This window comes from Hylobates moloch, unplaced genomic scaffold (genome assembly GCF_009828535.3).
Source record: "Hylobates moloch isolate HMO894 unplaced genomic scaffold, HMol_V3 SCAFFOLD_12, whole genome shotgun sequence".
Lineage (NCBI taxonomy): Eukaryota > Metazoa > Chordata > Mammalia > Primates > Hylobatidae > Hylobates > Hylobates moloch.
This window is the reverse complement of record NW_026652287.1, coordinates 39476729-39499553: the sequence shown is the minus strand read 5'-3', so window position 1 is coordinate 39499553 and position 22825 is coordinate 39476729. Positions and strand designations below refer to the sequence as shown.

The 22825-nt window shown below is 53.5% G+C and overlaps 2 protein-coding genes across 6 annotated transcripts in view; one reads left to right on the top strand and one right to left on the bottom strand.

The window, feature by feature from the left end:
• Nucleotides 1-2: 2 nt before the first annotated feature.
• On the top strand, nt 3-11243 carry KHSRP (KH-type splicing regulatory protein). Of its 4 annotated transcripts, none has more exons than XM_032169409.2 (20): nt 3-145; nt 2175-2271; nt 2907-2945; nt 3279-3318; nt 4111-4160; nt 4438-4509; nt 5312-5369; nt 5684-5858; nt 5980-6078; nt 6490-6588; nt 6731-6833; nt 7496-7596; nt 7702-7846; nt 7934-8094; nt 8177-8286; nt 8692-8780; nt 8852-8977; nt 9129-9206; nt 9285-9445; nt 10465-11243. In XM_032169409.2, the coding sequence occupies exons 5-20, from the start codon at nt 4118-4120 to the stop codon at nt 10471-10473; spliced, it is 1629 nt and encodes a 542-aa protein (XP_032025300.1). In that variant the 5' UTR covers nt 3-145; nt 2175-2271; nt 2907-2945; nt 3279-3318; nt 4111-4117; the 3' UTR covers nt 10474-11243. The 4 variants fall into 4 exon arrangements, with proteins under 4 accessions (XP_032025300.1, XP_032025299.1, XP_032025301.1 ...); XM_032169408.2 differs by having other exon boundaries at nt 8852-9052; XM_032169410.2 differs by having other exon boundaries at nt 8852-9052; nt 9285-11243.
• A 951-nt stretch (nt 11244-12194) lies between these two features.
• Nucleotides 12195-22825, bottom strand: part of LOC116478329 (adenylate kinase isoenzyme 1) — a 16694-nt gene continuing 6063 nt past the window's right edge. For both annotated transcript variants that reach the window (XM_032169428.2, XM_058425121.1), the window contains 2 exons: nt 12685-12876; nt 12195-12327 (listed from right to left, as the gene is read on the bottom strand). In XM_032169428.2, the coding sequence (XP_032025319.2) occupies nt 12259-12327; nt 12685-12876 (261 nt within the window). In that variant the 3' untranslated portion in view covers nt 12195-12258. The remainder of the gene's footprint in view (nt 12328-12684; nt 12877-22825) is intronic.

The following is a 22825-nucleotide window of genomic DNA, read 5'->3' as shown; positions in this document are numbered from 1 at the left end:
AGGCGCGGGGGACCGGGGCGGCGGCGGCCCCGGCGGCGGCGGCCCGGGCGGGGGGTCGGCCGGGGGCCCCTCTCAGCCACCCGGCGGAGGCGGCCCGGGAATCCGCAAGGACGCCTTCGCCGACGCCGTGCAGCGGGCCCGCCAGGTGAGGAGGCCAAGGGCCTGAGGGGCGCGCTCGCGCGCGCGCGCAGGCGGGGGAGGGGGCGGGGGTCACGTGCGCGCGCGCGCGCGGGGTCGCGGAGGGGGGCCGGGGCCGTCGCGGGGTCACGTGGGCGGTAGGCGGGGGCCTGGCCCTCCCGCTGCGCCTCGAGTGGGATCCCAGTGGGTGACCCCTCTGCAGGGGGTAGGGGCGCACGGGGGGTCACCAGGAGCGGCGCCTGGGTGTGCAGGCGCCCCGGAGCTCGGAGACGCACTTTTGGGACTCCCCCATTAGCCCCCCGCCTTAGGACATGCCTGGAGGCCGTGGTCCACCTTCCCGGGCGGAGGGCCTTTACTCTGTCTTCCATATCAGGGCAAAGGGCAGTGTTTGCCCCCAACCCAGTCCCATTTCTGTCCCCTCTCTAGGAGAAAGGAACACTGTGGGGGTGGGAGGGACAGTCCTTCCTCTTGAGTCGGGAAAGTGGATGGGGACCTGTCTAGGGCTGAGCACTTGGGCGAAATTGGGAAGACGAGCATGGGGACTGGTTCTTGGATGCTTTGGTGGCTTGAAAGCGTGGTCTGTCTCTTTAGGGGAAAGAAGGGAGGGTCTCCCACGACCGTGTATTGAGGCGTAATGACAACAAGGAAGTGTCACATGTTTATAGAACTGACCTCTCCAGCTCCATTTGCAGCCTCCCCATGGCCTGGAGGGGTGGGGGTCCGTAGAATGGGAGGACTTTGCCGCGGACCGGCTCCTGGGCTGTCCCAATGCCTCCGGGGCTAGAGACTGGCTGCTCCCAAGGTGGGAGGTCTCGTTAGGTGAACGCCTGTGTTCTGGCCCTCTGTGGTCTCTGACTAACTCACCCTTGGAGTTGGGTGGGTTTTAGCGTGCATTTGGTCTTATTGCCCATGGAACCGTCTTGATTCTGGGCAGCTTGAAGGGAGGGAGCTGGTGCTCTCAGTTGGTGGGGACAGGCCCCCTGTGGGCATCCCATGAGTTTTGGCTCTAGGGCAGCATAGAAAAATGGAGACTGGTGGAAAGGGAGATTCTTAACACGATTTGGGTTTCTAAACCCCGGACTCTGATCCTAAGTTTGCTGGGTTGAGGTTTCTTTGAAGTTGCTCTTCATGTGTCTGAGATGTAACTTGTATCCCATAGAGTCTTGGTTGTTTTTTTGTTTTTTTGTTTTTTTTTTGGAAACAGTCTCACTATCACCCAGGCAGGGGTGCAGTGGCACGATCTCAGCTCACCACAGCCTCCACCTCTCCAGTTGAAGTGCTCCTCCTGCCTCAGCCTCCCAAGTAGCTGGGATTATAAGTGTGTACCACCACACCCAGCTAATTTTTGTATTTTTAGTAGAGATAGAGTTTCACCATGTCAGCCAGTCTGTCTCGAACTCCTGACTTCAAGTGATCTGCCTGCCTCGGCCTCCCAAAATGCTGGGATTACAGGCATAAGCCACAGTGCCCAGCCATCCAAAAAATCTTCTGTTTTGCTCAAATGAGGATTTCATATTCCTTGAAGTGATCACTTTGCTGAAATGTATTCAATAAATTGATAAAAGGATTTTGAGAGTGGGGGAGATAGGGGAAAGTTGAACTCTTCAGCATCCCAGGAAAACTGGGCTAAAAAAAAAAACACACTTTCTGGTTCTCTGAGCTGGGGCCACTGGCAGGAGCAAGTGTCTGAAAGCTCCTGGAGATGACCTGGGGACCCTCCCTGGCACCTGAGCCTCTGTTCCTGTCACCCCTAGAATGAAGTCAGTGTGGATTATGGGCTGGCCACAATTAAGACACAAATCCCAGAAGGGAAGAGGGGAATTTTGATATTCCCAGATAACTGGTGAGAACCTTGAGGCCTAGGTTCAAAACTCCTTCTAAGATGTCTTAACCAAGTGACTCTTCCCTAAATTGGAGGGCCAGACACCAAGACCTGACGGGCTTTTGTGTCCAGGAGATGTTCAGAGAAGTTGACCGGGGTGCCATGGAGAGTTGTTTTTAGTGGTAATTCTTCTGTGCTTACTACTTTATTCTAGATTGCAGCCAAAATTGGAGGCGATGCTGCCACGACAGTGAATAACAGCACTCCTGATTTTGGTTTTGGGGGCCAAAAGAGACAGTTGGAAGATGGAGGTAACTCCCTGCTGCTACCTTTAGCTTAGGAGGAAGGGCGGGGGCCTAAAGAGGTGCTTTTGTTTGAGTGTGGTTCAGAGGGGGTGGGTGTCGCTGTTGTTTGGTCTTTTAAAACCTCAGCAATCCCAGCTTTGTTAATTCTTTTTGTTCCGTCTGCCATCCTGAGGTATCAGGTGGCAGAAAGGGCAGGTTGATTGTGACTGGGTCGAAGTTGTAAGTTCCCAAGATGATTCCTCCCCTTCTGGGAGGCTGAGGCAACCTGGAGCAGTTACTGAGGCTTGATGTGAAGTTGGCCCAGCCCTGGGGTGCATAGTGTGACCCCAAGTAGCGGATGATCAACCCTGACCAACTCCACTGTTATCCGTGACACCCCTCCCTGCTAGAGGCAGGTCCTGCCCTAAACCGGGAGGACTCAGGTGCCTGGTGGTGATTGCGTGTTCCGAAGGCTTTTTTACTCTGGGATTGGCAGAGTCTGGCCTCCCTCAGAGGCCGGTCTCTCCTAGGCTCCTGTCTCAGCTCCTGTTAAGGGTGGGGGCCGAGGGGCACTGTTTACCTTGGACATGTGGCACCAGCATCAGGTTCGAGGCGGCCGTGGGTGGGTGAGTGCTGCATCTGCCATCCTCTCTCTTTCCCAGATCAACCGGAGAGCAAGAAGTTGGCTTCCCAGGGAGACTGTAAGTCCAGGGGGTCTGGTGGCAGATATGTGGCTTCAGAGGGTTGAGGTTTTCAGGAGTCAGGAGCTGGAAGCACTGAGGAGGTGGCAGCTCTTTACAGAGGCCCCTGGTGCTTCCATTCTGGGGCCCATATATTTGAGGGATCCCAGGAACCCTGAAATTGAGGCAGATGAACTCTGTGCTTTTATGGGGAGGGATCCACAGCATCCATCAGGCACTGGAGCAGGCTGGGGACCGTGGTGCCGGGCTCAGCTCCCACTGCCCCGGGGCAGGCAGTGCCAAGTGCCTGAGGAGGAGCTAAGCCAGTCTTTGCTTTGGGTTTTCTCTCTACAGCAATCAGTTCTCAACTTGGACCCATCCATCCTCCCCCAAGGTAAGCCATGGTGGGGCCCACACTGCTTGCTTATCTGTTGGCCAGCAGACTGGCCTTTCTGCTGACTTGGGAGGACTCTGACTGGAGGCACCTCTCAGGTTTTATCCCCTAGTGCCAGTTGACCAGAGAGTGCTCAGATGGGAATGAGGCAGAGGAGCTGTGTCTGTTCCTCGTACCCCTTGTTTGAAGGGCTGTGGGAAGGGAGGGTCGTGGCAGTCACTGTAGTGATAGGGTGGTCTCCGCACCCTATGGCTTCCTCCGCTGGGGTGGGGACTCTGAGCAGCACAAATGTCGTCTTCCTGGAAGAGGCTAGGAGGGCCTTGCTTCCCTCCCTCACACATCTGTAAGTGCCCATCCAACTCAGTGCTGTGGAGCTCAGGGCTCTTTGCCCCACCAGATGGACTGAGGTGAACCTGACACAGGACAGTTGTCAGGGGTCATTTTTTGTTTGTTTTTTAATGGGCCAGTAGTTTCATGAAGTACTAGGAAAATAAGATGAAAAGGACATACAGCTGGCTTTTTAGAGCTGAGAGACATAGAGTGACTGTCAGCTTGCTATTCAGTGCTCCCTGTCGCCCTGAATCAATGGGACGGCACCAGGCCACGGCCCACAATGCCCAGACCAAGCCTCTCGGGGCACAGATGGGGAAACTGAGGCCTTGGAGGTTTTGCGGCCTGTGTGGTCAGACTCTGCTTAGACCTATGGTGGCCTTGGCTTCAAGTAGACCTTCCAGAGCTGCTGTCCTCCTCCCTTCCCACTTGAGGACTGACCTTTGGCGTGTCTCTTTACAGGACTTCAATGACAGAAGAGTACAGGGTCCCAGACGGCATGGTGGGCCTGAGTGAGTGTGGGTCACCTTGGGTGGGGAGGCCCACTCTTCCCCAGGAGGAAGTGTCCTGTGAGCTCCTGCCAGCCCAGAAGCCCTGGTCTGAGAGGGCTCCTATGTGCTGTTCTCATTTGTCCCTTCTTCATCCCCTCTGGGCAGAGGACAGGAGCTCTCTAGAGGACTGCTGCCCTCCTGAATATCAGAGGGGTTGGGGCCCCGGCCACACAGTCTCCTGAGGCGCGGGCTCCCTTCCCTCATCACGCTTTGCTTTTCTCCTTCTTTCTCCATCCAGTCATTGGCAGAGGAGGTGAACAAATTAACAAAATCCAACAGGATTCAGGCTGCAAAGTACAGATTTCTCCAGGTACAAGAGCGTCAGGTTCCTGCGAGAATGGGGGCCGGGGTTGGGCCCTTTGCACTTTCCTTTAATTACTTAATTTCTACGGGGACTGTGGACAGGAAGCGAGCTGGCGCTTGTTGGTGCTTACTACGGACCAGGCTCTGTGCAGTATCTCACTCCACTAGTACTGCCCATGGGGCACCGCTGTGACTTTTTTTATTTTCAGTGGGTGGGTGTGGACTGAGGTGGCAGGGCTAGCATTTCGCACAGGGGCCTGGTTCCAGACACTGGGCTCCGCAGCACTGCACTGACCTGCTGTGTGGGTGAAAGCACCCCAGCAAGACTTCATGAGGCAGGGTGGTGCCTTGGAAAGAGGGATCACTCTGAGGTCAGGCCCAGGTGCAAATCCCAATTCTGGCTGCACATCTGCTCTCAGGCAATATAGTTACCTTTTCGAATCTCAGAGTCCTGAGCTACAAAAAGCCTGCTCAGCTTCACTTGGTCGTGTAGCACGTGTTGTCTATAGAAGAGGCTCTGGTGGTCATCACTGGGGGTAGGGGTGGCCAGGTCCTAGACCTTCTGAAATCTGCAACTCCCTCCACCTCATCCTTTTCCCTAAAAATCCTGCCTCCCTTCTGGAATCTCTTCCCAACCTTGGCCTTGCATCAAGCAGCCTCCCAGGTGTTTAGGGGAAGTAAACTGATGTGTCAGGCACTGAATAGGACACAAGTGGCCCTTGGTTGTTCTGAAAGTTTCCTCGTGTCCGAGGCAGGCCTTTCTCTGCCTGTGGGCCAGAGAGGGCACTGACCCTATCTCCTCTTTCCAGACAGTGGTGGCCTACCCGAGCGCAGTGTATCCTTGACAGGAGCCCCAGAATCTGTCCAGTAAGTCCCCACAGGGCCTCTCATTGTGATGTAGAGGGCAGGCAGAAGCCCGCTCCATCCCTTTGAATTGAAAATTGGGAGCAACTTGCACGCCATGTTCTCCACGCTTGCCCCCCTCTCCAGACAGCCATGTTAACATGAGGATGATTCCCCGGCAGCCCAAGACCTGGGGAACCTGGAGCCTGAACAGCCCCAGTGACTGCCCCTCTTCCCTGTCATCCTTGCACACTCTGGGGTTGCCTTCCATTTGAGCTGGGTGGGCCACCAGACCAGTAACTTTCTCCAGCGATGGCACCCGCTCCTCCCCTTCCTAGGAAAGCGAAGATGATGCTGGATGACATTGTGTCTCGGGGTCGTGGGGGCCCCCCAGGACAGTTCCACGACAACGCCAACGGGGGCCAGAACGGCACCGTGCAGGAGATCATGATCCCTGCGGGCAAGGCCGGCCTGGTCATTGGCAAAGGCGGGGAGACCATTAAGCAGCTGCAGGTGAGGGCAGCACCTGGGCAGCTTTCCTCTGCATCCGTGTGCCACACCCCACCGCCACCACCACAGCAGCCCAGGAAGTCTTGGGAGAGCCCAGCACTAACGGTTAACCTTGGTTGTAAAGGAACGCGCTGGAGTGAAGATGATCTTAATTCAGGACGGATCTCAGAATACCAACGTGGACAAACCTCTCCGTATCATTGGGGATCCTTACAAAGTGCAGGTGAGCACGCCCTGGGGTAGTGGAGGGGGTTCTGGAGCGGCATGGGTGGGCAGGTGGGCAGGGCCAGCGGCCCTAGGGTCTGCATTGCGCCGGAGAGATATGTGAACAGTCGGTCAGAGAAACACCGAGAGGCTTGCAAGAGCACTGGCTCGTAGGGCGGCCCTGAACTGACTCCCAGCTTTGTGTGTGTGAGGCATCGGCCTCACCTCTGACCTTCTGCTTTTTTATCTGGAAACGGGGCTGCTGGCAGTGCCTCCCCATTAAAGTGGCAGATAGAGAGCTCAGTAGGGTGCTATGCTGGGCTCACCCAGGGTTCGTGGGTCCTTAGTTGAGGCCCGCACTCCTGAGGAGGTGGGGGGTGTGTGGGGCAGCAGGGCTCACCCGTGGGGGCTGTTTCCTGTGTGTTCACAGCAAGCCTGTGAGATGGTGATGGACATCCTCCGGGAACGTGACCAAGGCGGCTTTGGGGACCGGAATGAGTACGGATCTCGGATTGGTGGAGGCATCGATGTGAGTGTGGGCCCTGCCTTCACCTGTCCCCCTGCCCCCCCCAGTGGAGGGAGGGGCCGGGGTGAGTGGCTCCTCATGGCCAGTGGGCAGCAGAGGGCAGCAGAGCTGCGGGCTGAGCCGAGCCTGCTGCCTCCTTCCCCAGGTGCCAGTGCCCAGGCATTCTGTTGGCGTGGTCATTGGCCGGAGTGGAGAGATGATCAAGAAGATCCAGAATGACGCTGGTGTGCGGATACAGTTCAAGCAAGGTCAGGGCCTGGCCCACCCTGTCCCTGGCCAGTGCACCCCCCACCCTCTTTGGGAGGCAGGCTCTGAGGGAGCTGGGCACCACGGTTAGCCAGGTGGCCTCCATAGCACCTCACGGCTCCTAGTCCAACCGTCAGAACATGGCCAGTCCCTTCTGTCCTCTGGGATGGACGCATGAGGGAGTGACACATGAGGGCTTTCCACATCCAGGGGGAACGTGTTCCTCTCACTATCAGATCTCCTCTTCCTCCCCCAACGATGGAGCCTATCCTGACAGCCCTGGGTGCCCCGCAGGCTGGATCAGGGCACTCCACCTCAGCTCTGGGCTCTTGCCAGTCCTCAGGCAGTCTCTGAGCTGCCTGCCGGCGGGGGAGAAGGGCCCCTCTCGCTTTTCAGAGATTTATTGTTCTGTAAAATCTTTCAGTGCTGGGGGTGCTGTGTGCTGGAAGAAGCTTGAGCCACCTCCTGGCTTGGCCGTGGGTTTCCTTCTCTGGGAATGTGGGCTGCCTCCCCCTCAATCCCTGAGCGAGTGGAGGCTGGGAGCGGCGCAGCGCGTCTGAGATCTCAGGCCGGCGTGGTGTCTGCGCTGGAGGCGGCGTTGCAGGCCTCTGGGGTGGGCTCTTCTTTTAAACTTGTCTCTCTGCTCTCTTGGTGCTGGCCTCAGATGACGGGACAGGGCCTGAGAAGATTGCTCATATAATGGGGCCCCCAGACAGGTGCGAGCACGCAGCCCGGATCATCAACGACCTCCTCCAGAGCCTCAGGGTAGGTGGCCCTGGGTGCTGAAGGGGCTGGCAGGGCCTCCAGGGGAGTGCAGAGATCAGACTGGCTTCCAGGGTTCATCATCTTTCTCCTCCTCTTGTCTTGCAGAGTGGTCCCCCAGGTCCTCCAGGGGGTCCAGGCATGCCCCCGGGGGGCCGAGGCCGAGGAAGAGGCCAAGGCAATTGGGGTCCCCCTGGCGGGGAGATGACTTTCTCCATCCCCACTCACAAGTGTGGGCTGGTCATCGGCCGAGGTGAGTGTGGCCCCCTGCGCCCTGCTCCTTGCACCCTCTTCCCTGGGCCATCACTGCAGGCTGCCTTCACCTTCTGCGTTTCTGCAGGTGGTGAGAATGTGAAAGCCATAAACCAGCAGACGGGAGCCTTCGTGGAGATCTCCCGGCAGCTGCCACCCAACGGGGACCCCAACTTCAAGTTGTTCATCATCCGGGGTTCACCCCAGCAGATTGACCACGCCAAGCAGCTTATCGAGGAAAAGATCGAGGTGGGTTGGGGCGGGCTCTGGGGGTTTGGTCTCTCAGCCTGGATCCCAGCCCGCTCACCTTGGCTACTCTCCTTCCTTCCAGGGTCCTCTCTGCCCAGTTGGACCAGGCCCAGGCGGCCCAGGCCCTGCTGGCCCAATGGGGCCCTTCAATCCTGGGCCCTTCAACCAGGGGCCACCCGGGGCTCCCCCACAGTGAGTATCCTTCTCTGCCTCCTGGGCTTTGGGGTCGGGGGTCACTGAGCTGGCAAGAAGAATAACAGACCCCATTTCCCTTTCCCTAGAAGTGCAGGTGGGGGGCCTCATCCAGCCCATTTTTGTGGATACCATCAACAGGCCCTCTTGTGTCCACTGGTAGAGCACATGTGCCTTTCAGCATCCTTCTGCGCACGTGGAAGTTTCGGGGCTTCTTTCATGTCCTCGAGCTGACGCTGTGCGTCCTTTGAGTTGCTTCTTGTCTAGGCCTTTCCCAGGTGCCCCATTGAGCCTGGTGGTCTGGGTCTCTGGCTCCTCCCCACTGAAAAACATCGCCACCCCAGGTGGGCCAGCTGCGGCCACCCCCACACCACTGCTCAAGCATCCCTTTCTTCTCTCCTGCAGTGCCGGGGGGCCCCCTCCTCACCAGTACCCACCCCAGGGCTGGGGCAATACCTACCCCCAGTGGCAGCCGCCTGCTCCTCACGACCCAAGTAAGTGATGGGCCACCTGGGGGGGTGGGCCCTGTTTTGGTCCCACGTCTCACCCAGGGTATCTCCTGCAGGCAAAGCAGCTGCAGCGGCTGCGGACCCCAACGCCGCGTGGGCCGCCTACTACTCACACTACTACCAGCAGCCCCCGGGCCCCGTCCCCGGCCCCGCACCGGCCCCTGCGGCCCCACCGGCTCAGGGTGAGCCCCCTCAGCCCCCACCCACCGGCCAGTCGGACTACACTAAGGCCTGGGAAGAGTATTACAAAAAGATCGGTGAGTCTGCAGGGTGGCGGGGGGGCTCCAGCCCTGCCGGGGGAGTGGTTTCTGACCTGTCTCGGCGCCTGCACAGGCCAGCAGCCCCAGCAGCCTGGAGCACCCCCACAGCAGGACTACACGAAGGCCTGGGAGGAGTACTACAAGAAGCAAGGTGAGTGGCCACCATGCGGGGACAGGGGCAGGGGCAGACCTCACCCACAGCCTCTCACCTGCCTTTGTCCACCCACAGCGCAAGTGGCCACCGGAGGGGGTCCAGGAGCTCCCCCAGGCTCCCAGCCAGACTACAGTGCCGCCTGGGCGGAATATTACAGACAGCAGGCCGCTTACTACGGACAGACCCCAGGTCCTGGCGGCCCCCAGCCACCGCCCACGCAGCAGGGACAGCAGCAGGCAAGTGGGAATTGCCACCCTCCTCCTCCTCCTTTCTCCTTCCAACCCCCGGCCACCGTCCATCCTGCCTTAGTGGGTAGCGCCGGAAACCCCTTCCCCTGCGGGGTGTGCCCTTGATGCCTGCAGCGGGGGCCGTGTGGCCGGAGGTCTCCGGGAGTCCCCACGCACCGCCAGGGAAGCATTCGCTGGGTCCAGAGGTTAAACGAAGAGGCCTCCCTGCGCCGGCTGCTTGTTCCTGTGTGCCGCTGTCGTGATGCTGGGGAGCGCTGAGACTCGCAGGCGGGACTTCTGAACTGCTGGGGAGTCGGGGGGCAGGCAGACAGCGCGGACGGTGGGCACCGGCCCGGCCGCCACCTTGCTCACAATCTGGCCACTTGGGAAGAAAACGTCTCTTTTTTCCCCTTCTCTGCATCACTTTTTTGGTTTTTGTTCTTTTTATTCTTTTATTTTTTTAACCCATGATCTTTTTTCCCGTGTCCAAGTGACTGTGTTGCAGGCGGCCCAGCTCTGGCAGGGACTGGTGGGGACGCGGGGAGCGGCCCAGGCCCCTGCCCCGCCGGGCTCAGCCTCCCATGCGCTCGCGCTTGCCTGTGTCCCGGGCTTGTCTGTGAAGTGGGCGTGAAGATCGTTGCCACCTTCCAACCTACCTCACAGGGGTGTTGTGGGGACACCATGATCTCTGGATTGTTCATGTTGTTGTGCTGCGCCGGGAGCCACCGCCCTCTGGAGACAGGGCAGCTCCCCTACGACCCTAGCGCCTCCGCCCTCCGCGGCCCCGCTCCTCTCTTCCTGCTCTGTCCCTCCTTCTCCATCAGGGAGCAGCGTGACTTCAGCGAGTCCCGCGAGCACCTGGCTAGACAGTTAACAAGCACGTCCTTCCAGCCTGAGCCAGCGCAGGTTTGGGAGGGGGCTTCCTGCCCCCCCCCCCACGGTGTTCCAGCCCCTCCTCTCTTCCGCCCCCTAGTCTCCCACCCTTCCCTCCCCGTAGTGACCAATTCCTATCTCTTCCCTCTCCGCAGGCTCAATGAATCGAATGAATGTGAACTTCTTCATCTGTGAAAAATCTTTATTTTTTTTTCCATTTTGTTCTGTTTGGGGGCTTCTGTTTTGTTTGGCGAGAGAGCGATGGCTGCCATGGGGAGTATTGGGGAGCCCTCGTGGCAAGCGGGGTGGGGGGGACTTGGCATGCCGGGCCCTCACTCTCTCGCCTGTTCTGTGTCTCACATGCTTTTTCTTTCAAAATTGGGATCCTTCCATGTTGAGCCAGCCAGAGAAGATAGCGAGATCTAATCTCTGCCAAAAAAAAAAAAAAATTTAAAAATTAAAAACACAAAGAGCAAAGCAGAACTTATAAAATTATATATATATATATTAAAAAGTCTCTATTCTTCACCCCCCAGCCTTCCTGAACCTGCCTCTCTGAGGATAAAGCAATTCATTTTCTCCCACCCTCGGCCCTCTTCTTGTTTTTAAAATAAACTTTTAAAAAGGAAAAAAAAAAGTCACTCTTGCTATTTCTTTTTTTTAGTTAGAGGTGGAACATTCCTTGGACCAGGTGTTGTATTGCAGGACCCCTTCCCCCAGCAGCCAAGCCCCCCCTCTTCTCCTCTCCTCCCGCCCTGGCTCAGCTCCTGCGGCCCCGTCCGTCCCCCCTCCCAGGACTGGTCTGTTGTCTTTTCATCTGTTCAAGAGGAGATTGAAACTGAAAACAAAATGAGAACAACAAAAAAAATTGTATGGCAGTTTTTACTTTTTATCGCTCGTTTTTAACTTCACAAATAAATGATAACAAAACCTCCCCGTCTGCGGGTGCTGTCTGTCTCCCCCCCCTCCTTCCCTCCCTGTAGTTTTGAAGCAGATGTTTGTTCTTTATAGATGTTGTTTAAAAACCCTGATAATGGTGATTGAAAATTACAAACTTTGTGTTTTGTTTTTTTTTTTAAGAAAAATATAAGAGAAAATAGTTTTCTTCAGGCTCAATGTGCTTTCCTAATCCTGCCCCCCTCCCTTTTTTTTGTTAAATAAAGTGCTTTTTGTTTAAAAAAAAAAAAAGACTGCGTGCTGGCCGCAGTTGTGTTTGTGAGAGGAAACAAGTTGAGCACGTCTCAGCCAATTAGAGTGGGGTGTGGCCCCCCAAGACTTTCCCCTTCCGATGTGGGAAGGGGAGGCTGGCCGAGCCCAGCACTGCTGTCTTCCCCTACCCAGTTTCCTCCAGCACCTCGGGGAGCAAGGCGCTCAGGAGGGCCTCAGGGACCGGTGTTCCCATGGACGGGCTGTTGCTACAGGAGGTCCTCTGGCCTGTTAACGTTCAGAGCCCTGAGGTACGAGCCAGGCCCACGCCAATGCTCGGTGGGTGATGGGACCAGATGTGAGGTGGGAAAGGGCACCGAGGGGCCACCCAAGCTCTTTGGACCTGGGCAGGCATCTTGCTGCCCCCCATGCAGCTGCAGGGTCTCTGAGGTTGTGGCTGAATGCCAGCGTTTAAAACTGGCTTCATCTCAGATGTCCTGGGCTCACGGGCCTGGTGATAGCTCCGGCAGGAGCCAGTAACAGCTGTGGCCTCTAGGGGGGGTGTTTACAGTCCCCCGACCCATGCAGGTGTGCCAGGCACCTGGTCCAATGGGGCATGTTCCTTGGCGTCCCCTGGCCAACCTGCCTGGTGGGGAAACCGACCCCGGGAAAGGGGACCTGTTGCTCTGGAATCACAGGGGGCATCGGCCCCCCTTTCTGGAGGTCTCACCTCCTAGGTACGCACCCTTCCCACGTCCTGCATGGGTTCCGGTGAGGGGCAAGGCCCGCCCCCAGCCCCTCTCTCACTGCAGACTCTCAATGACAGAGCAGCACTTGGCAAAGATGTTCTCTGGTGCTTCCTCTGCCAGAATCTAGAGAAAGGGGAGCCGCAGGGGTCAGGTCTGGGCCCCACGGCAGGGACATTACCCTCTACCGCTCAGACCCTGGGAAAATCCCAGAGGCATGCATGTGAAGGGAGAGGGGACAGGGTCAGGAAAGCTTGTGTTGCTGACTGCTGTGTGAGGGTCTGCAGGGAGGCCCCACCAGTGTCCCATCGCTTTCCCATGTGAGCCAAGGCTGGGTTCTCAGGGCATTTCCTGGGGGAATGGGAATCCCCCAGGTTACCTGGTAGGAAAGGGAGGACCAGGCCCAGGTGACCCTGGACTGTTGAGGCCAGACTTGTTCCCTAGGGGTTGGGGTGCAGTGAGCCAGAAGCGGGGAGCACCTACGTTTCGGAGCAGGTTATTCTGCTGGTAGAAGGTCAAGACCGGCTCACACACGGTGTAGTGCGTGTCCAAGCTCTGGTGGATGGCCAGCTCCGAGTCGTCTGCCCGGTGCTCCCCCTGGCCCTGGTGTAGCACTCGGAGCATCGTCTCCATGGAGCAGTCAAACACAGTGACGACACTGGGGGCCCGGCCCACCTAGGAACCCGAACAAGAGGGCTGGGTGAGGAGGGCACAGTGGCCCCAGAACCCCGGCTTCCCCAGAAACCAGATATCTAGGATTACATGGGCAGGTAAGAAATAATCAGGCCGCCCTGGTCTGTTTTTTTAATTTATTTATTTGTTTATTTATTCCTTTGTTTATCGAGATGGAGTCCCACTCTGTCGCACAGGCTGGAGTGCAATAGCACGATCTCTGCTCACAGCAACCTCCTCCTCCCAGGTTCAAGCGATTCTCCTGCCTCAGCCTCCCAAGTAGCTGGCATTACAGGTGCACACCACCATGCCCAGCTGATTTTTGTACTTTTAGTAGAGACGGGGTTTCGCCATGTTGGTCAGGCTAGTCTTGAACTCCTAACCTCAGGTGATCCTCCCGTCTTGGCCTCCCAGAGTGCTGGGATTATAGGCGTGAGCCACTATGCCCGACCTTGTTTTATTTTTCTAGCTCAAGTTTTACATATTTACTTTTTGGAGAGAGAGGATAGGACATTCACTGCTAAACACAACACACACACAGTGAAGCATCTCACCATCTCCAACCACCCAGGGTCACTCTCCCTGGAGGCAGCCTAACTACCTGTTCCTGTGTCTCCTTCGAAAGCTATGAGGCATGCACACTGCAAGCAAATATGGTTCTAATACTTTTTTCCTTTTTTTTTTTTTCCTTGAAACAGAGTCTCGCTCTGTCACCCAGGCTGGAGTGCAGTGGCGCGACCTTGGCTCACCGCAACCCCCGTCTCCCAGGTTCAAGCAATTCTCCTGCCTCAGCTTCCCAAGTAGCTGGGATTACAGGCAGCCACCACCACACCCAGCTAATTTTTGTATTTTTAGTAGGAACGGGGTTTCGCCATGTTGGCCAGGGTAGTCTCGAACTCCTGACCTCAGGTGATCTGCCCACCTCAGCCTCCCAAAGTGTTGGGATTACAGGCATGAGCCACCGTGCCTGGCCTAAAAAATAAAATAAGTGACTCAAAAGGATACTTGCACAAAAGGATCAGATATATATTCTTGTATAGAAAGACTCAACATAATTGTAATGTGATCCAAATGTGATGCAATGGCTGAGCATGGTGGCTTATGCCTGTAATCCCAGCACTTTGGGAGGCTGAGGCGGGTGGATCACTTGAGGTGAGGAGTTCCAGCCCAACCTGGCCAACATAGTGAAACCCCATCTCTACTAAAAATACGAAAATTAGCCGGGTGTGGTGGTGCACGCCTATAGTCCCAGCAACTCGGGAGGCTGAAGCAGGAGAATCGCTTAAACCCAGGAGGCAGAGGTTGCCGTGAGCAGAGATCACACCACTGCACTCCAGCCTGGGCAACAGAGCAAGACTCTGCCTCAAAAAAAAAAAAGAAAAGGAAAAAGTCAACAACCTGTTAGAAAAATATATATACGTATATATATGTATATATAGAGAGAGAAAGAGAGAGATTGAGAGAGTTTACTGAAGAAGACAACAAAACACCTTTCAAGCTTTTTGTATTTTGAGAGACAGGGTCTCACTCTGTTGCCTGGGCTGGAGTGTAGTGGCAAGATCATAGCTCACTGCAGCCCTGAACTCCTGGGCTCAAGCGATCTCCCACCTCAGCCTCCTGAATAGCTAGGACTACAGGTATGTGTCCCTGTGCCCAGCTTGGCCCTTAAACTTTGCAAAAGATAATTAAAACTCAGTTGTAGCCAGAGAAATGCTCATTACAACCACACTGAAATACCACTTCTCACCTACACAGGTTGACAAAAATCCAAAATCTTGGCAGCATGTTCTGTAGGTCTCACTGTAAATGTAAAATGAGGAGGAATTTGGTGATGGCTAGCAAAATTATGCATTTCTCTTTAATCCAGCAATTCCACTCCTAATCTATTTCAAGGATACTAGCACAAAGGAGAAATGACATGCAAAGGTTATTATTTAATGTGGCATTGTCTGTAGTGGCAAAGGATTGAAAGTAATTTATTGCCCATAGGAGATTAGCTGAATATACAATGGCATGCGGCCACACAATGGAATACTACACAGCTGTAAAAAAGGAACAAGGAAGCTCTCTTGACACTGATGTGAGATCTTCTGGATGGATATATGGCAAAGTTAAAAAAACAAAAAAACGGGCTGGCACGGTGGCTCAGGCCTGTAATCCCAGCACTTAGGGAGGCCGAGGCGGGCAGATCATTTGAGGTCAGGAGTTTGAGACCAGCCTGGCCAACATGGTGAAACCCCGTCTCTACTAAAAATATAAAAATTAGCCTGGCATGGTGGTGCACGCCTGTAGACCCAGCTACTCGGGAGACTGAGGCAGGAGAATCGCTTGACCCAGGAAGCAGAGATTTGAGTGAGCCAAGATGACACCACTGCACTCCAGTCTGGGCAACAGAGAAAAGAAGTTGATGTGATAAAATATTGCAAACGCACACAGAAGAGGAATAGCATGAGGAATCCCCAGACAGCCAGGTCTAACCATTGCTGTATCTGTGCCCAAACCTCTTGTGAATGCTGGTTATGGGTTTTTGGGTTTTTTTCAGACAGGGTCTACTTTTGTCACCCAGGCTGGATAGAGTGCAGTGGCGTGACCATAGCTCACTGGGGCCTCGAACTACCCAACTCAAGTGATCCTCCCGCCTCAGCCTCCTGAGTGGGGGAGAAAAAAAAAGGATACAAGTCATTTGAAATAATTATTTTCTGGCTGGGCACAGTGCCTCACGCCTGTAATCCTAGCACTTTGGGAGGCCGAGACGGGCAGATCACTTGAGGTCAGGAGTTCGAGACCAGCCTAACCAACATGGTGAAACCCCATCTCTACTAAAAATACAAAATTAGCTGGGCGTGGTAGTGCGTGCCTTTAATCCCAAGTAGGAGGCTGAGCCCAGGAGGCGGAGGTTGCAGTGAGCCAAGACTTCGCCATTGCACTCCAGCCTGAGTGACAGAGCAAGACTCCATATAAAAAGATATATATATATTTTCTGTGTAATTAAGGAATGAAATAGATACAAAGTTGGGTCATTTGTTTCAGTTAGGTTTCATTATGTAGGGTTGCCTGGCCAACCCTGTATTTTTATTATGGTGCATCTATAGTGGGATAGAGTTGGTCCTCCATATGCGTGAGTTCTGCATCTGTGAATTCAACTAACCTCAGACTGAAAATATTTGGATGCCGGGCGCAGTAGCTCACGCTTGTAATCTCAGCACTTTGGGAGGACGAGGCAGGCAGATCACTTGAGGCCAGGAGTTCGAGACCAGCCTGGCCAACATGGTGAAACCCCATCTCTACTAAAAATACAAAACATTAGCCGGGCGTGGTAATAATCTCAGCTACTCAGGAGGCTGAGGCAGGAGAACCGCTTGAACCCGGGAGGCAGAGGTTGTAGTGAGCCGAGATCGCACCATTGCACTCCAGCCTGGGCAACAAAAGGGAAATTCTGTCTCAAAAAAGAAAAAAAAAAAAGAAAAGAAAATATTTGGAAAACAAGTTGCCTCTGTATTGAACATGTATAGACTTTTTTTTTTCCTAAGACAGGGTCTGGTTTTTTCCCCATACCTCAAAATGTCCAAAATAAAATTCTTTTTTTTATTTATTTGAGACAGAGTCTTGCTGAAGTACAGTGGCACAATCATAGCTCATTGTAGCCTCGAACTCCTGGGCTCAAGCGATCTCACCTCACTCTCCTGAGTAGCTGGGACCACAGGCATGGGCCACCTTGCCCAGCCCAGAATTTTTTCCTTGTCATTATTCCTTAAGCAATACACTATAACAACTATTTACAGAACATTTACATTGTTTTAGGTATTACAAGTAATCTAGAGATGATTTACAGTATATGAGAGGGTGATCATAGGTTCTATGCAAATACTATGCTATTTTATTATTTAACTCTTTGAATATGTAATTTTTTTAGAGATGGGGTCTCACTATGTTGCCCAGGCCAGCCTCAAACTCCTGAGCTCCCACTTCGGCCTCCCAAAGTGCTGGGATTACAGGTGTGATTACCATACCTGGCCACTACTGTGTTAGTTTATATCAGAAACGTGAGCAGCCAGGTGTGGTGGCTCACGCCTGTAATCCCAGCACTTTGGGAGGCCAAGGTGGGCGGATCGCCTGAGGTCAGGAGTTCGAGACCAGCCTGGCCAACATGGAGAAACCCTGTCTCTACTAAAAATACAAAATTAGCCGGGCATGGTGGCATATGCTTATAATCCCAGCTACTCAGGAGGCGGAGGCAGGAGACTTGCTTGAACCCGGGATGCAGAGGTTGTAGTGAGAAGAGATCACGCCACTACACTCCAGCCTGGTGCCAGAGCGAGACTCCATCTCAAAAACAAACAAAAAAACTTCAGCATCCATGGATTTTGGTATCTGAGACAGATCCTGGAACTAATCCCCCACGGATACAGAGGACCTACATATTAAAGGAAAACGAGGCCGAGCACGGTGGCTCACGCCTGTAATCCCAGCACTTTGGGAGGCCAAGGTGGGTGGATCACCTGAGGTCAGGAGTTTGAGACCGGCCTGGCCAACAGGACGAAACCCTATCTCTATTAAAAATACAAAAATTATCCAGAGATCACTTGAACCTGGGAGGCAAAGGTTGCAGTGAGCTGAGATCATGCCACTGCACTCCAGCCTGGACAAAGGACAAGACTCTGTCTCAAAAAAGAAAACTCAAATAAATAATAATAATAAAGGAAAATGAGAGCTATAAAGAAATCTTAAACTTCCTTTTCTAATTTTATTCTTTTATTTATTGTTTTGACCCAATAATTGTACATGTATAGGGTACACAGCGATGTTTCAACACATATAGTTTTATTCTTAGTAGTTAATGTTGGCATATTGTTTTCAATCTATTTGGTATCTAATGGTATGATGCAAATGAGTCTGTTAGTGGTATTAAGAACCAAAATTTTTAGGGAAAGAGAAAAGGGAAGGAACAACACTGTGTCACACGTGAACGTGAAATATCAGAATGAACTTGTGATTTCTTTTCCTCTTTCAAGAGTATGTGTTTCTTAGCTCCGTTCACTGGGAAGATCCAGAAATGATGACAACCCAATAGCAACGAGTATTCTTTGAACCCTAATTTTGCACCACGAAAAGGGCTTCTGGAAAAGGCCCATTCCAGGATTGAGCAAGAAATGTAAAAAGTGGGAGTTTAGGCCGGGCGTGGTGGCTCACACCTGTAATCCAAGCACTTTGAGAGGCCAAGGTGGGTGGATCACCTGAGGTCAGGAGTTCGAGACCAGCCTGGCCAACATGGTGAAACCCCATCTCTACTAAAAATACAAAATTTAGCCAGGCATGATGGTGGGCGCCTGTAATCTCAGCTACTCAGGAGGCTGAGGCAGAATTGCTTGAACCTGGGAGGCAGAAGTTGCAGTGAGCTGAGATGGCGCCATTGCACTCCAGCCTGGGTGACAAAAAAAATAAATAAATAAATAAAAAGTGGGAGTTTAAAGTCTTGTACCGGCCGGGCGCGGTGGCTCACACTTGTAATCCCAGCACTTTGGGAGGCCGAGGTGGGCGGATCACGAGGTCAGGGTATCGAGACCACGGTGAAACCCCGTCTCTACTAAAAATACAAAAAATTAGCTGGGCGTGGTGGCGGGCGCCTGTAGTCCCAGCTACTCGGAGAGGCTGAGGCAGGAGAATGGCGTGAACTCGGGAGGCGGAGCTTGCAGTGAGCCGAGATTGTGCCACTGCACTCCAGCCTGGGCGACAGAGCGAGACTCCGTCTCAAAAAAAAAAAAAAAAAAAAGTCTTGTACCAGAAAACAAGAAGTATTTGACCACGGCCGGGCGCAGTAGCTCACGCCTGTAATCTCAACACTTTGGGAGGCCGAGACGGGCGGATCACCTGAGGTCAGGAATTCGAGAACAGCCTGCCCAACATGGTGAAGCCCCATCTCTACAAAACATACAAAAATTAGCCAGGCGTGGTGGCAGGCGCCTTAATCCCAGCTACTTGGGAGGCAGAGGCAGGAGAATCGTCTGAACCCGGGAGGTGGAGGTTTCAGTGAACTGAGATCAAGCCATTGCACTCAAACCTGGAGGCAAGAGAGAGACTTCTCTCAAAAAAAAACAAAAAACAAAAAACAAAACCCACTTATTTTATTTATTTATTTATTTTGAAACAGGGTTTCACTCCTGTTGCTCTGGCTGGAGTGCTGCAGTGCAATCTCAGCTCACTGAACGCTCCTGGTTCTCAAGCAATTCTTCCACCTCAGCCTCCCTAGTAGCTGGGACCACAGGTGCTCACCACTGCACCTGGCTAATTTTTGTGTGTGTGTGTTTTGTTTTTTTTTTTTTGTACAGATGGGGTTTTGTCACATTGCCCAGGCTGATCTGGAACTCCTGGGCTCAAGCAATCCACCCGCCTCTGCCTCCCAAAATGCTGGGATTACAAGCATGAGCCAGCTCACCTGGCCCTAAAACTTTTAATTAAGAGGAGGCAACCCTTCCTCCTTGCACCTTGGTTTCCCCATCTGTAAAACAGGGGCGAGAATCTCCCTGGAATGCCGAGGCTGTGTCCAACCTTGGCTTCCCATGGATTTCAGTGTGTTGACCACCGCCCCCCACGGTGTCTGGAGTATACAGGACAGTGAGAATCGTAAGGGTAATCACCACACCCTTCCTGCACATCGTGTTCTTGTGCATGGAGAGCTGCATCCTGGGGATCCATCATCAAGCCAGACCTGCTTCACCAAAATGCACCAAACAAAGACGCGTGAGCCAGCTGGGGTCCCAGATGGGGCTAGGCATGGTCTGTGTTTCAGGCTCCAGGGATGCTGTGCTACTAGGAACCTCTGGACAGACTCTAAGGCAGGGCCACTGCAGACTCAAATGCCTGTAGGAGTGACCATGACAAAGTCAGTTGCATAGTAAAGGAATTAAAATTGGGGACTTGGAGGCTGGGTGTGGTGGCTCACACCTGTAATCCCAGAACTTTGGGAGGCTGACGTGGGAGCTTGAGGCCAGGAGTTCAGGACCAGCCTGGGCAACACAGCAAGACCTTATTTATTTATTTATTTATTTATTTATTTATTGAGACGGAGTCTTGCTCTGTCGCCCAGGCTGGAGTGCAGTGGTGTGATCTCTGCTCACTGCAACCTCCGCCTCCCAGTTTCAAGACATTCTCCTGCTTCAGCCTCCTGAGTACCTGGGATTACAGGCTCGCGCCACCAAGCCCAGTTAATTTTTATTTTATTTTTTTTGAGAGGGAGTCTCGCTCTGTTGCCCAGGTTGGAGTGCAGTGGCGCGATCTCGGCTCACTACAACCTCTGCCTCCCGGGTTCAAGCGATTCTCCTGCCTTAGCCTCCTGAGTAGCTGGGATTACAGGCGCTCACCACCTTGCCTGGCTAATCTTTGTATTTTAGTAGAGACGAGGTTTCACCATGTTGGCCATCACACCAGGCTGGTCTCAAACTCCTGACCTCAGGTGATCCACCCACCTGGGCCTCCCAGAGTGCTGGGATTATAGGCGTGAGCCACCACGCCTGGCCCCCATCTCTATAATAAAATAAAAAGTTAAAAAATATGGGCCCAAGGAGTGGGGTTGCCTGGGCTTCTGCCCTGCCTTCCCCACCTACGTTGTGTGACCCTGTTGCAGCTCCCTGATCGCTCTGCAAAACATCGGGATGCTAATGCCTGGAACGTTCCGGAAGATGAGTTCATCCGTGCAGAGTGTTGAGAACAGTGCTGGGCTCAATAAAAGCTCAGGAAGCGTTCACGCAGCTGTTGCCATGGGGACGTGCAGGCCCTGCGTTGCCAAGTCAGTCGGTTTTCAAGAGAAGCTGGAGTTTTGATGTGGAAGCTCCCTGTTGTCGAATGTTGGCCGTGAATCCAAAAAAGAAAATGCAAAATGCTGTAAAGTCCAAACCGAACACTTTGGTGGACCCAAAGGGGCCCACGCCACAGTCTGTACCCTCTGTTCTGAGACCTAGAGGCCACTGGTGGAGCTGGGGACCTGCTTTCTTCCGGGCACTGGCCTGAGGCTGGGGCAGGCATAGAAATGAATGAGCCCGGCCTTTGCCCTCGGAGAACCCCTAGTCCTGAGGCGGAGGCCTGAGATTTGCCCTTTAACCCCATCACAACGAATTATGAGCCCAACAGAATTCCTTGGATGTAGGTGTGAACAAAGGGCAGGGCCCCTACCTGCATGTGGGAACAGCTGCCCTGGCCCCCATGACCTTTGATTCCATCAAAGTGCTTCTTCAAAAGGATTTTTTTTTTTTTTTTTTTTTTTTTTTTTGAGACAGAGTTTTGCTCTTGTTGCCCAGGCTGGAGTGCAAGGGTGCAGTCTTGGCTCACTGCAACCTCCGCCTCCCGGGTTCAAGCCATTCTCCTGCCTCAGTCTCCCGAATAGCTGGGATTACAGGCATGCGCCACCACGCCCGGCTAATTTCGTATTTTTAGTAGACATAGGATTTCTCCATGTTGGTCAGGCTGGTCTCGAATCAAAAGGTATTTTAACTGGAATCCAGCAAGTCTCAGAAGCCTCAAGGTCTGTAGCCTGACGGACAGTTTCTCTTCTCTTTTCCTTCCTGTTTTTTATGTTTTGTTTGTTTGTTTGTTTGTTCGTTTGTTTAGAGACAGGGTCTCGCTCTGTCACCCAGGCTGGAGTGCAGTGGTGTAATTGTATCTCACTGTAGCATTGACTTCCTGGGCTCAAGTGATTCTCCCACCTCAGCCTCCTGAATAGCTGAGACTACAGGCATGCACCACCACGCCTGGCTAATTTTTAAATTTTTTTTGTAGACACAGAGGTCTTATTATGTTGCCCAGGCTGGTCTTAAACTCCTGGGCTCAAGCGATCTGCCCTCCTTGGCCTCCCAAAGTCCTGGGATTACAGGCGTGAGCCACTGCACCCGGCCTCTCTCTTCCTGCTCAACTTTTTCCAAACGGAATCAAAAAGATCCCTCCTTGTTCAGTCCACAGTATTATCACTGTTCATGTGTTCAGACAGCTGCTTGCACAAAAGCCACGCTGAAGTGTGAAAATCACCTGAAGAAATTCACTCCAACCTTCCCAGCACCAGCTCCTCATCCTCCACTCGGGGCCCCAATGTATCCACGTCAGGGAGGCCACCATCCAGCCCACCCAGCCCACCCAGCCCAAAAGAGCACACTCTCGTTCCTCCCAAATGTCATTCTGTTTCCTATTCTTCGCCGCACTTAACTGCTATTATAAACGTCTTTGTAGGTTTTATTCATTTGTTTGAGACAGAGTCTCCATCTGTCACCAAGCTGGAGTGCAGTGGCACGATCTCAGCTCACTGCAACCTCCACCTCCCGGGTTCAAGCGATCCTTGTACCTCTGCCTCCCGAGTAGCTGAGATTACAGGCGCCCACCACCATGCCTGGCTAATTTTTTTTTGTATTTTTAGTAGAGGGGGGGTTTCACCATGTTCGCCAGGCTGGTCTCAAACTCCCGAACTCAGGTGATCCGCCTACCTCAGCCTCCCAAAGTGCTGGGATTACAGGCGTGAGCCACTGCGCCCAGCCCGGAAATGTCTTTGTTTTGCATGACTCTGTGCCTCTCTTTCCCACTCTGATGTCGGCATCTTGTAAACTCTGTATCCCCAGCCCCAAGGGCAGGGCTTTCTCTAAGAACACTTCGGGGACAGGTGGTTGCATGAACAGATGAATGAACAACACGAATCCCTCTCTATGGCCTAGGAAGGATGCTAAACCCACATGCTATTCAGTGGGCAAATGTTTCACCCACCACATGCCAGAACTGGGCAGGAAGATACTGAAATGACTTCCTCCCTGCCCTCAGAGAGCTCCCTAGCTCCTCATCTGGGTTCTAGAAACTTCCAACACCCTGACTTTCCCTTGATAATAGAACACTGTTTCCCAGGCAGGTGCAGGGTCTCATGCTCCCGGCACATTGGGAGGTTGAAGTGGGGGGATTGCTTGAGGCCAAGAGTTAGAAACCA

Excerpts from the sequence above, each read along its gene's own strand:
- KHSRP (XM_032169410.2), top strand. The coding sequence starts at position 4,118 with ATGACAGAAGAGTACAGGGTCCCAGACGGCATGGTGGGCCTGA. Across the intron at positions 4,161-4,437 it reads AGACGGCATGGTGGGCCTGA|TCATTGGCAGAGGAGGTGAA; the intron begins GTGAGTGTGGGT and ends TTCTCCATCCAG. Across the intron at positions 8,781-8,851 it reads GCCTGCTCCTCACGACCCAA|GCAAAGCAGCTGCAGCGGCT; the intron begins GTAAGTGATGGG and ends TATCTCCTGCAG.